This window comes from Anguilla anguilla, chromosome 9 (assembly GCF_013347855.1).
Source record: "Anguilla anguilla isolate fAngAng1 chromosome 9, fAngAng1.pri, whole genome shotgun sequence".
NCBI classification, from domain to species: Eukaryota; Metazoa; Chordata; class Actinopteri; order Anguilliformes; family Anguillidae; genus Anguilla; species Anguilla anguilla.
Genome location: NC_049209.1, coordinates 12017436 through 12031611, shown reverse-complemented (window position 1 = coordinate 12031611; position 14176 = coordinate 12017436). Strand labels below are relative to the sequence as shown.

Genomic DNA, 14176 nt, shown 5'->3' with positions numbered 1-14176 from the left:
CAAACTAACAACAAACAAACAAATTACTTGTGCCCCCAAAGGCACAGACTGTGCTAGGTGTTAGCAAGATTGCAGCACAGAAGCTCTCTTTCTATCTTGTACCATTTTATTGGACAAAACCAGATATTATATTTATTCTGATAACAGAGAAAGAACAGAATCCATTTAATACTGTAATCGAAAGTAATTATTTTGTCCATAAAACATCGGTCTAACTATCCACCGTGATATGCACTGACATTGTAACATTATTCACACAATATTTTCTGCAAACCAGCAGGGAGGCAGAGAGAGAGAGAGAGAGAGAGAGAGAGAGAGAGAGAGAGAGAGAGAGAGAGAGAGAGAGAGAGAGAGAGAGAGAGAGAGAGAGAGAGAGAGAGAGAGAGAGAGAGAGAGAGAGAGAGAGAGAGAGAGAGAGAGAGAGAGAGAGAGAGAGAGAGAGAGAGAGAGAGAGAGAGAGAGAGAGAGAGCGTTGCATTCAGCATGGATGTACTGACAGGAAGGAATGTAGCACCGAGGTTAACATTACTAAGAAGCACATTTCACAACGTGGTTCTGAATCTCTCAGGGTTCAGTAATTGATTTGGTGGCGATTTATTTGATCAGAAGCCACTCGCATACATCGGGTTACCCCCCTGGCAAAAAAATGAATGAAAGTTGGACGATGAATGAAGCTGGCGCTAATGGGTAGTGAAGGGGGAGACCTAGCTCGGGAATCGAGCGAGCGCGCACGCGCCCCACCCCCCTCAATTAAAAAAAGGAAAAAAAATCTCAAGGTGTTCTCTATAAAGCCGAAGATGGCGACAGACTGAGAAGAGGAGCATAAGGGGGATATCAGGACGATGAGCAGAAAATACAGCTTTCTGCACCAGAAACGGAAGAAAAAATAAAAGAAAACACATTTCCTCAAGGATGACAGTTTTTAAGTAAGATTTCCTCTTCATGCGTGATATGCGTTTCCTGAGTACTGGCGAAGGGGCGCTGAGGATGCTGGTAGGATTTTGCAGCATGCTAAAATTATGGGTGTATAGGGGAGATTTTGTCTGGCTGTTTTTCTTTGCAATGGATCGTTCAAAAAATTAGACGCAGAGGTGAGGAAGTGGATTGATTTTTTAATTCAACGCCGGAAAATATGCAGCCCATCATCATGTTGCAAAGGAGGTAGGTGACATTGTTTGGGGGAAAAAACTGGAGAGGAGAATAACCCACTGGAGATTGATTTTGTCTCCCCCTAAAATATGATCAGGGGTGCTTGGATGTATCGAAGGGAAGATGATGCCGTGTTGAAAATATGTTGTGCACCCAAACAAAACGACAAACCCTGCGCCGATTCCGAGAGGGCACAGAAATGGCGAATGTCTTTGGCATCCCTGTTATTTTTCACCGTCCTTCTCTCTGATCACCTCTGGTTGTGTGCTGGAGTTAAGCTTAGGTCCAAGGAGAGGAACTACCGCAAACCCTGGAGCAACGCAACTGACGGGGACCATCCAGTACAGGGCGAAAAGTGTGGTATTTTTCTAAGCAATCTGACCAAATCCGCTGCTCCAAGTCCTCATTGCACTGATGCTCAAAACAACCAACATCTGGAGTCAGCCTGCACCACCTTGCATCGGCAGAGAACGGGCCTTGGTTCCACATTTTCAACTCCATCATTATCGACACAGTTGATTTTGACTTATTTTAGGAATTTCAGCCTTTCCTTTTGTGACTCATACTCTATCTCCGACCTGCTGTTGGGGATGGCCAACCCAGACAATTTGAATTGCAGTCTTCAGAACATGATTTGGGATTTGGGTAGCGGCGCTGTGGAGGACGAGGACGTCTGCAGCACCTGCATCCAGGCATACATGAGGCTGGACCAACACGCTCAGGAAAAATATGAGGAGTTTGACTTCCTCTTTCTCAAGTATTTATCAGAGGATTATTCAGTAAGATCAAGTACAGAGGACTGTAAGGTAAGGCTTGTCTATTCACTCGTTGCTCGAATAAGACGCACGTATTGCCGCCATGTGCTGGGTTATTTCTTTAAGCATCAACTGTCTAGATAAATGAGAGGTCTTTTTGTTATTCTGTGCACTCGTGTGTTAACGGAATCTTATTTATCCAATGCTGGCGAAGGTGTTCGCTTCATGTCTTGCGGTTGTAACTTTACAGGGGCTGTCGAGACAACCAATGGTGTTTCATGACGTCATTTTAGTATTAAAGGTATCTGTTGCCTTAGCTGTGTAAAATTATTGTCTGTTCGGAAATAAATGTATTTTTCTATGGCATAGATTCATTGTCTTTGTAGATGAAATGTCTCTGAGGCCGAGTCAATCATATTTTGACGCGCTTTTTCTTGCATTTAAAGCAGCCGATTATGATCCGTTATGACATGTTACAGATCAGTCATGTAGACAACTGGGGCACTTTCTGAAAGTGTCAATGTCATCTTAATAGAATTAAACTAACGCTCGCTGCTGAGGAAATTGGTATATGACATTTAAAACTGAAGTTACGTGTATCTTTTTCGAGAGCCGGTGTGTTAACAGCCAACTTGACTTCAGAGAAATATTTCGGAATGGACATTTAGGCAGATTAGTGCTTGGAACTTTGCAAAGCATTCGCGGTGCCAGAATATCCAGGAAGTGCGTTAAATCTCCAATTCTCCAACACTGAGTGCAACGGAGCGCTGGTTCCCAAACTTCAATTCACCTCTCTCTGGATTTGTGAGTGCTCTGCTGCTCGCCTTTAGAAGCATGCACTCTGTTGTAAATTGTATGGGATGAATTTGAATTTGAAAGCACTGGTCTTCTGTCTTTGTTGAATTAACATTTTTGCAATGGGATTTCGCTGCTCTGGGTATTTCAATGCACTGCAAGAATGCATAAATGAATAAATGGTACATTGACTAAAAAGTAGTTGATTGTATTCGAAGATTCATCTGGAGACCACCACAATGCTAACTAAGCAACTCTCATACCTCCACTTTGAAACTGGTAGTATATTGAACAGTTTGTCTCAGTGTGATATGGGCACTTTGATGATGTTATATGCTTCTGGGTTATTGGGATTTGCATGAAAAAATAATTTTGATTTAAGGGATGACTGACATTTTGTGAAGAACAGTAAATGGTGGTATGTTATTCTTAATATAAATTGTCCTTAACCATCCCTATGAACTATAGGGATAGTCAGATATACATAAAGTTTGTCAATATTCATGAAGTGTATCAAGTGTGATGAGCTTGATGTCATCAAAAATCCAAGTGACATCTCATTAAACATGTAAATTGTGTGTTAAGATGTGCGAAACAAGAGAAATAACCAAGTACTGTCTAAAAATGGTTACTTTGAATGTGCCTTCTGCCAATCACGAGCAACAAAAGTGTCAAAGACCTGTTCATCCCAAGCATATACAAACAAAATGTGCTATTTTTGATTAAACCAGTTGTAGTCCATGGGGGCACAGTATCATAAGGCAAAGCTTTTTTTGAAGCTTTCAGCTGTTTTGCTGGTGTAAGATTGCATCTCTATCTTTATTAATGGGCCACAAGAAGGGATGGAGAACAACAGATGACAAACAGGAACATGTTTTTTGTTTATTGCCTGGTGTATAGTGTTGTTTACCAGTGGCTAAAATCTGATTGGAAGCTGGTTATGTGCATACATTTCCTTTGGCTGTCCCTTAAGGATAAGGGGTCTTGCACAATTTAATTATGGGAAAAATGAAAACCTTTCAATTGATGACTCCTACTAGTTCATGGATTCTGTGGATGTGCCCTGGGCTGTCAGTGTCACTGAAAATAGATCAGCTAAATGTAGAAGTCAATCTCCCTCTATTATCACTGCCAAGATGTTGTCAGGAGCATTATAAAAACAGAAAAAGTGTGAAAATGTGTTTGATAAGAGATTCATCATATGCAGCATTGTTTCTTAGAAGATTATATCTGTGATGAAGGAGGCCTACAAATTCATGAAATTGTGGGTATCACCAGAATCACACAATCAACACCTCCAACTGTACTATTGAAGGTACATCAGCAATTTGCAGTATTTACTGCGTCTAATTCACATTTCTCATAAAAAAAAATCCCTTTCTCTTCCACAGATTGGCAGGGCTTCCCTTATAAACCTAATGAGCCTTTGATGCAGTCTCTCCCAAGCAGGTCACGTGTCTTCCCGTGGACTTGTGAGGAAAGGCAAGATTTCACGTTGGTTGTTTTGAGTCTTGTCAGCTCTGGCATCTCGCCACGAACGTCAGGCACTGGTGATGTCACCTTTTCGGAAGCTCGTCAAGGCTATCTGGCGTATCCTTTGATGTTCCACTTCCAAAGGAAGCCCTCTCTGGCAACGAAGCATTTACAGCTCATTAAGGAGCCTGCGGTTGTGGACTTGAGCTGAACTCTGCAGCCCTACGTGGTCGTTAGCAGTGCTATCAAGTTTCAGGTGCTGTTCTGTATCTTTAATGAGAGCTTAAGCAGCCAAGCGGCATTGCTGCTTCAAGCTTTTAAGTCCTGGGGTATTATACCCGGGCAGAGAAAAGGTGTGACACACAGTGACCTAGGAAGATGACAGGTACAATAATGGTTAAATAATGCCGACTTCTTCCCACTCCCTCGTGTCTGAAGATGGGGTGTAATCGCAACATAACTGTTGTTTCAGCTGCTAATATGGCTTTGCGGACTGGAGAATAACGATCATCTTCAGGTTAGTTTATCTGACAAAAATGAATAAAACAAAACGGAGGAAATGCAAGAACCATAGTACAAGTCATATCTGTGGTTTGCCAATAAAATGTGTTTACTGTCCATTAGAAGGATGCATGTACTGAATTGATAGTGTAGAATGTGATACCATTTTTCACACTCAACTGAAAAGCAGACCATACAAATGCAACACTAATAAGCCATTCCAGACCCTAACTACATGAGGCAATGTTGTAAATGTTCATCACGCAGTGTCGTATGTGCAAGTTTCCTGCTGTTTTTGGGGATCACAGACCAGCTTGCGAATACGAAATGAAATGAGCTGTTTGAACAGGAGGAAATGGTCTGCTGTCAGTATGGTGGTTTGCAGCCAAATGTGTAGCTGAGGTGTAATCTCAAAATGCATAATACGGGACTAGTGAGGTGTGATATTGATAAAAATCATTGTAATTTTTTAAAGTCACTTATTGGATCCATATATCCATCTAACCAGCTATGTGAATTATGATAATAAAAACTGCAATATGTGGATGTTTTAAGGTATATATTTTTTTTTAAAAGCGTATTATCAGAAAGTTTAATTTGGATACAAAGCGGCACAGAACAAATGGTCACTGAGTGGTTTAGTGCCTCTTCATTACTTTGGCAGGACCTAGACAGCGGGATAATGCACAGGCATGCAGCGAAGATCTGCCGCGATGCACAGTTTGATTTGGGATTGATACAGGCTGCCCTCCTGAATCAGTGTGAATCAGCATGGGGACTGGGCCACTGAACTCAGCTGCTCTTCTCATGGTGTCCAGGCCAAGGATTAGCTGTCATATTTCCCAGATCAGCTCGCTAATCTAGAGCCGCAGATGCAATGCTATAGACAAAAGTCAGACTGGACTGTTAAGCTTATGGGCGATCATTGAAATTAATTTAGTTTTTGCTCTTCTTAAAATCTTAACTAAAGCCAATTGAGGATACAGTATTTTACCTTGTAAAAAAATAAAATAAAAAATAAAATCCAGTTATTACATTTTGTTTGCTAAGGGTTATTAGACTCTGTATCTGTTCAAACACAACCTTTCTTGTGCCCTTGTCTTCTTATGATACAGAAGGGGTTAACTGGTGCCAGGGCTGCATAAATTTAAATTAAATCGTTTAAGCTGAGCTTACAAAGTAAAGTCTGCCTGCTAGTTGGTAGTTAGGGATACATCCACAATGGGAATTGAGAGGTGATAACATTAATGATATTAAATTAGCTTGTTATGGGTTAAGTTACATTGGCCGTGGGTATGAGTGTGCGAGTGAATGGTGTGTTCACTCATACACTCATTCCTCACAAACTAAGACACTAATACTCGAGGGGAAGTCTTTCCTCTCTTCTCCTTTCTTTATCTTTTCTCCTCTATCCCTTCCTTGTTTTCTTGTGACATGTTCAGAAGAAAGAAAGAAAGAAAATGAGTGAGCTAAGAGAATTAGGAAACACAGCCTGTAAGGTTTGTTAAAACATTGTGCAGCTAGAGAAGAGGAAAAACAGCCCTGGGAAAAAGAAAAATCTGAGTGGGAAGCAAAAGTACATAAAGGAAATTTGAACCATAACAGAGGGCAACAGAGAAATGGGGAGGAGAGGTCAAACCAAGAAGTGGAATCCTCTGTTAGCTGAAGAAGATATCCAGCCAAGACAAGCACTATATGTGACCGGCATATGGAATAACCCTACCGTAGAAGAGGAACTACCATTTAATGTGTAAAGTGAGAAATATGTTTTGTTTTGCTAGGAACAAGTAGGAAAGTGAAACACTTGAGTGAGAGGTCAATAGAGTGTGAAAAAGTGTCCCTTCTACTTGAAGGAATCGGAAAGTAAATGTCAGACTAAAATCCTGAAGCCTAGTGAAAGCGGAAAAGGGAGACGAATCATGATTTTTGAGCAGACATTGCAACAGCTGCCTCAGCAATTGCCTTCATCAGTATCCGGAATCTCCCATAGCAGTTCATTCTTCATGTGCTGTTGCTTGGGGCAATAAAGTAGTGTCTTGCGTGCATGGGTTGCACACGTATAGTTATGAACAGAACAGGAATAAATACGGATCAGTGTTTTCTTTTTTTTTTTTTTAAAGGAGCATTCTGCTTTTCGTTCTGCAAAGTATTTTCTATTACACTCACTTATGATCAGCCAAGATAATTATGCAAAATAGCAAGTCAAAATGGATTAAGGGAGAGAATGGACTAAGAGAATGTCCGAAGAGAGAAAAGGAATGTGCTGTCCCTAAATGGTGTCCACAGCATTAACGCTATGTGTTTTTAATAATCTGGCTTGGAACGGCTCTGAATGGTAATGTGAACACGCAGCTCAAGTGACCAGTAATCAAGTGTACTTTTTCCATGATACAGGTCCAGTTTTGTCCTCTGACAAAAAGCACAAATTCATGTTGAGATTGTTTGTGATTAAAAGTAAAGCTACTCAGGTAAATTATATTTGTAACCGAACCACCTATTATTTTACTCATTCTGCAAGGCCAAGAGCCCCTTTACCAACAAGATTAATTGTGGGGCTGAATTATCATTTTGTTGGTGTGCAGACAGTAAACAAACCTAAGATGCAAGTTGTTGTTTAATGTGGTTTATCAATGTAACTCGTACTATGCAATTTCCCAACATTAACAGTAATATATTAATTTACTCAAAGATTTAAGTGTACTATATGTAAAATTAAACTTGTGGAACTACACTTGGGTGGCAGTTGTGATTTCTTCTCCACTAGCTCGCTTGTATTCCAAGAACACTAGAGCTGGACTGTTCTGATGCACTTGCTTGCAAACCAGTGTCTATTTTACACCATTCAGACTGTACTTTACTGCAGAGGGAATTACCTCTAATTAGATTTGAAGTTCATCTCTCACTGTACATGGGTGGTACCCTTGTACATTGTTGGTGGGCACACCTTGTGCATTGTTGGCAGGAACTAGTGTATTGGTAACCAAAGAAAACCTCACCAATCTAATTCTGCTATAGCACTTGTGGGAGGAGGCGGTGTAGTATAATGGCTAGAGAACTGGGCTTGTGGGCTCAATTCCCAAATGAGGCACTGCCGTTGCAACTTTGAGCAAGGTCCTTGAGCAGAATAGCTTTAGTAAATATCCAGCTGTATAAATGGATTATATGAAATGAATACAAACTCTGTAAGTAGCTCTGGATAAGTGTCTTGCCTTATTTTAAATGTAAAATACCAGTTGTGTCTTCCATTTGATGTTCTGCTGTGGACTACTGATCGTAGTCCGCTAATGATACAGTTGAGACCATACCAATCTGTGCTTTGTGAAAATCACAGTACAGTCACAGGGCTGTGTGCAGACTGTATGGGTATATATACAAGCCACATTGTTCACATGGCATACATCAAATAAAGTAGTGCTGTCCGTATTGTAATTGCACACATACTACATTAGCTTTAGAAACACTTTGCGTATGCACCCACAGTCCTTGTTCCAGCAGGGATTCATCTAAATTGAAAAGTCAATATAAAAGATGGTAGGCCTAATGCTTCATTCCATATGTCTCAAAGACAGTGATACAAGCAAATAGTAGAACTAGAGTAATCATTGGTGAGAGAGTCAAATTGCATAAGAGTAGTTTGAAGAAATATCTCTAGTTATTGCAACAACAACAACAACAATGACACCGAGGCAGGAAACCGTGTTTCTGGCTGAAGATGTTCTTTTCATCGTAGGTAAGCATGTGTCCTGCTCTGTATTCAAATAGGCATTGTTATCAGCACACTGTTTAGCACAAAAGAAAAAAACAAATGCAGTTTTTCAGTCATTTACGTTATTCAGTTATCTTCATCATTGAAGACGATGATTAGTTAATTGGTTGAATCAGGTGTCCTAATGCTGGGATGCAACAAAAACCTCCATCCACCCCTGCAATTTTTCAGTTATTTAAGGAAACAAAATTCCCCATAAACATAAAGGGGAGGGCCACACTATTCCCAAGCAATAAATAAATAAATAAATTAGAAGAACGTGTACTTAAGTATATAAAAAAATAAAATTCATGTATACAAAACTGTTGATAAGTTGTACTCCAGTGTTCTTAAGATAAATGTACTAAATTACATGTACTTATAGTGGCACTTGAGTGTATAAAAAGTATACTTCATTTTCATCCCTGGATAGCATGTACTGTATATAGTAAAAGTAGCAGTATGAAATTGTGATTTGGTAAAGTATGTCCATTAGTCGACTCTTAAAGCACTGGTGGTGCTATGCAATTTCCCATTATGGTCTGTCAGTTTACATGAGAATTCATGTTTATGTAATGGTTAGGAAGATGGTGTTTAGATACTCATTGCTGAAGGCATTATGTTCTTTTTTTATGTCAATTTCTGAGTTAAATTTTTATTAAGTCAATTTCTGAGTGCAATGTGAATATTTAAAAAATACTAATATTTAAAAGGCAAAATAATTGCCTTTTAAATATCAGTACAACCAGTTTGAATGCTCCATAGATCTCAAGCAGTTAAAGGCTTCTGTATCTCTTGACAGTTGCTGGAAGGGATTAAGGAAATTAACCCTGTTAAACGCATGGTTGAATGGAATATATTTGAAATTGTCTTGTTCAAGAAGTGGCAGGACCAAACAAGGCTCATCTCTTCTTTAAATATTGTTCAGCATTATCATTATGATTAAAGAGTTGATTTGGACAAAGCCTTTCTAAATCAGCAAAAATGTGATAAATGTATAGGTAGGGCGTCCTCACTTGCATCTTGAGCACAAATGATAAAAATGAAAGCATCATAGACGAAGGAGGCTCAGGGACCGAAAGCCAAAGTCGAACGAACTCCTGATCCCACACAGCTGTTGTCTTCCAGAGAGCACCAATAGGATTTTGAGGCCTCACAGTTCTTCAGTTCAGATTGATGACATCCTAGACTGTACTCCTTGCTGAACGGCAAACTGGGCTTTGCTTTGCTTTGCGGGCATTGGCTTTAAACGCATGGGAAATTAGTTTTTTTTCCAAGAGTTTCCAGTTGAGGTGTGTGTAGCCGTGCCCGTTCACACACAGCTTTCCGCTTGCGCCGGCGTGCTCAGGCGCCTCGAGAGCCGACGCCTTTCCCTTCCTGTTGTTCGCAGGGACTCCTGGTGTTACGGCAAATTAGTTTTCCCTGGTGTGGGTGGCTAGCGGGCATAGCAGGACCGCAGAATGCGTGCTCCCTGACACCAGTGCAAATTGCTCTGGGGTTTTTTTTTTTTTTTTTTTTTTGAAGGAATTCGGAGGCCTGGGGTGCTTTTACACAAGGCTCCAGACCCAGCGCCAGGATCAGCGGCCTTAGCAGATCAAACCAAGACGAGCACGGAAGCTCGGTTTCCCTAGCACCGTTTGAGTTGTTTTTACATGACAAAGGAGCTTCTTGTAAAATAGCCTTTTTACCGCAGCGTGCGGTCAGCCAGCAGTTCATCTGTAGACCTCGCTGCAGGTTGACAGAATCTGAATGGAAATAGCTTGCTACTTGTAATTTAACATCCTGCTAGGCACTTGTAAAATTATCATTACAATGCGGCTGCAGATTCTTGCATTGCTGTGTCCAAATACTAATAATGAGATCAAGGAACAGGATCATTGGACATTTCCTTATCAAGCAGTGATTTTCAATCATTGCAATTAACTTCAAGAAATGTGCTGTCAAAAAAGTGATGCTTTCTGATTGTGAACAACTTTTACACACCGGTGCCTACCAAACAGTTATAGAATATTTGGAGAACAAGTGAAAATAAAGACATTTTGGAAGTTTGAGTAATTATTTTGGAAAACCTGAAGACAATTGTCATTATTATCATTTCTTCCACCCAGCATTTATGTTTAAATCAAAAACTTTTTAATAAAAGTTAATATTAAAGTTATATCATGTTATTATGATATTAATGGCTTCAATCAGGAGTGTCTCATTGTATCTGAAAAGGGCCAGTGTGGGTGCAGGTTTTTGTTATAGCCCAGCCCTGACATTGATTTGTTTTTATCAATTTATCATTGAAAATGATGATTAGTTAATTTGTTTAATCAGGTGTCATAATGCTGGGGTACAACAAAAACCTGCACCCATACCTACCATTTTTGATTGGACACCCCAGGCTTGGATCTACCACAATAGCTGATTATGTCTATCGCCACCCATAGCATGTCACAAGATATTCTTTGCAGTTGTTCCAAAAGCACAGTCATTCAAGTGCCTGACAAAAGTGAAATCTTTCCTGTATTCCTGATAATCAACAAATATATTTATTTATATGCATTTTTTAACTGGTTTAGAAAGTTTGGAAAATTATTTTAAAATGGAAAAATAAATGTCTTGTATAATATTGATCATTTTGACAGAATGTGCTCTACAATTATGGTGTCTATAGCACCTGATGACCCTTCCTCTATATAGTGTTCTTGATCTATCTAGGTTACTGGACCAGCATTAAAAAAAAAAAAAAAAAAAAAGCTTTCCCCAATGACAGTAATTTCATGACCACAAATGGAGACTGTAATAACAATGCTCGAATGGAGTGGGATTTCTGGAAAAGTGCACTGACCATTAATCAAATTGCATTTCCTCCCAACGACGGTTGTAACCATCAGCTCTTAAACCCCCGACCTCCTCACCCACCCACCCCTTGGATCCCGCAAGGGCAAATTATGCACGTACACAAAAGAAAATCTCAACACGATCGCTCCAGGGGGACTGAAAGGCGGCCTCAGACAATGGCCTCAGTCATTATGTCATAAAGCCACAGTGACCTAGCAAACAAGATGGCTGGAACACTGGCAGTCCTCACAATGTGATTCAGGAGGAGCAGCTTGTAAATCCAAACTCCCTCCAGCAAAATCAAAAAGTCCAAATCAGGGCAATGATGCCAAATAATATGCAGCAGATAAAAATATTTATATTTCAAGTTTAATCAATCAGACAAATCAATATAAAGAAAAAAATGACAAAGGTGAAGGGACTGTCTGCTTATGATATTGTATAACTGCTGAAATGTGGCTACAGGTTAGGTAGGGAATTAGTTTTTTCCTCCCTGAAGACATTAGTTCCCACATGAGTATAAAATGCTTATGTATACCAATGAATAGGTGCTATGTTGCATGGTACTATTTTATGTGTGTTCGTGTGTGCATGTGTGCACGTGTGTGTGCATATAAAGGGTGAACACAGTATGATCACATGTAAATATTTGCAAAACCATTCAGTGTGATTGTACATTTCTTGGCTGGTACAGGCACAACGATTCTAGGCCGGTTCCTGATATTTACAGTGGAAATTATTACAATGAAATTAAACACAGTGAACATTTGTGGATTCAAAAAAAAAAAAAACACACTGGCTGCTTCTACTACTCACTGTACAGTGTAAACCATAGTATTAATATTTGCAGGATCAGAGCCAACAGTGTCGCTTTAAATATAAATTCTGCCGTCAAAGCCCATTAGTTTCCACACATCCTCTCTCATTTACTTTGGATATACCTTTTTATGGGCCAAAGAGGGCTTGTGTTCGTCTGTGTGGCTAAAAGGTGGAGACAGATTGGAGATGACAGTCCATGCAGGCAATATTTTATTCCTTTGTCAACAACTCTTGAGTCAGGCAAGGGGGAGGCAGTGAGGTTATTTCAGATTAAACTCTTCCAAAAATGTTCAAAGACTGTGCCCACTCGGTATACATCCACTGCTTTTCCTGAGGATAAACTGCTGCCCTTCTCCTCCTTCTTCACTGGCTTTTTATTAAGCTTTGTCTTTATTAGCCGCTAGAAGCTTTTAAGTATGAGACCTTTGGAGAAAGCTTATATTTTCAATACCATGCTCAGTATCATTGGTTTAGATGTGAAACCTGGATTGAATGTAGAAAGGTGCTGCAGTACATAAAGTACAAAAATTAAGGACTGCATTACATCAGCATGGGCTTTCCAGCTATGCACTTGTGGGGGATTGTGATTTTTTGTTCTTGTTAACCCTGTATTAAAAGTAAACTGAGATGCCAGGTGTGCAATACACGTATGCAGTACACCTTGGAGGAGCATGCCCCTTACCAATACAGCACAGAGAGTTTGGCACTCAGGGTTTCCTACATAAATAACCAAAATGACCACAGAATCTCAATCTTTACAATCAAATAAGTATCTTCAGTCTTGAACCCTGCCCACTCACCCTGAGTGCCCACCTAATGTATCTAGCTGGATAGCTTGAAGTAACGTTAGTACCATCAAATGAGCAACTGTGAGTGACAGTAAGTTTTAAAAAAATACAAAAAAAGATGCAATTTGAAATACCATATAATATCAGTTACTGACAGTATCCTTTTGATTTGTGAAGAAGGCAGTACCTGTCATTTATGTGCTTGTGGTTTTGTAGGAATTTGTACTAATTTCTTGATGAGTGTCAATATTTTCATTTTTAACAGTATTGTCAGCAGCAGCATCTCTGTGTGAAAAATATTTTGTATTCAGTTTCAAACCTAGGCATATAGTAATCACCATTTTTATGCTTTTGTATATTTTTTTCTTTTTAAATGGATGATGAAATCCACGGTTAAACAAACGCATTGTGGAGCTGGATGAAAACAGTCGCACGACTGGTGTTCAGTTGGAGCGTGCGATAATCATTTAGGTTGAGTGTTGGGAAAGAAGCTCAAAATGAATGCAACACAAACACAACTGTTGTTGCCAAGGGGAACAATTGAGTGAATGTGACATGTAGTGCTTTATTTTTTTCAGAGGGAAAGAACCTTTGAGGAAGGATGTGAAAGGTGAGGACACAAGCACCACAAGTCAATCGGGGGTATAGCTCAGCTGGCACGCTGTGTACTAGAATATCAATGTGGCTCTGCTTAGTATTCCTGTAACATCCACAACAAGAAATGGAACATTGCTCCGCCTCCCAGCGTAGACCATTGGCTGGTGGGGCTTTGTGTCACCTGGCCAATGGATATGAGTGAAGCTTTGCCCTGCCTCTCGTTTCAGAGTGTCCTGTCATTCAGTAGCCATTAGGATGCTATACATGTTTGGAGGTAGGTGGGATACCTCAGCTGTCAACTGAAGGACAGTGACTAAGGGGGGGAAAAACAAACATTCTGAAGTATATGTAAAGATACGGTTACTAGAGTGTCTTTAGCCAGAACCTTTGCAGTGTTTAACTCTAGTGAATGTCTTTTTATGTTTAAGGGCAGTGATGGCTTATTTCTCTTGCAGTGAACTTTTGGGCACTGCATGACTCAAATACTTCTTTGGCAGTGGTAGAGGGATTTCAGTCAACAGCCCTAAGGAATCCTTAATTAAAACTGCTTCTGCCTACATTGTGCATTATTGTATTTACTCATTTACTCTTTAGAAACAAAAGCCACAAAAAGCTATTTCACAATGAGCAGGTTTACATTGGAATTGCAAATGCTATTGAAATGGGGCAGTAAATCCATAAATAATTACAAGTGATCCAAGAATTGCATAGTGTTTCTCAACACATGG

At 39.9% G+C, this 14176-nt stretch overlaps 1 protein-coding gene across 1 annotated transcript in view; it reads left to right on the top strand.

Annotated features, from left to right (window-relative positions):
- The first annotated feature begins 480 nt into the window (after positions 1–480).
- The window catches only part of fam155b (family with sequence similarity 155 member B), a 106727-nt gene continuing 93031 nt past the window's right edge, over positions 481–14176 (top strand). The window contains exon 1 of the mRNA XM_035434463.1: positions 481–1955. Within this exon, the coding sequence (XP_035290354.1) occupies positions 1239–1955 (717 nt within the window). The 5' untranslated portion in view covers positions 481–1238. The remainder of the gene's footprint in view (positions 1956–14176) is intronic.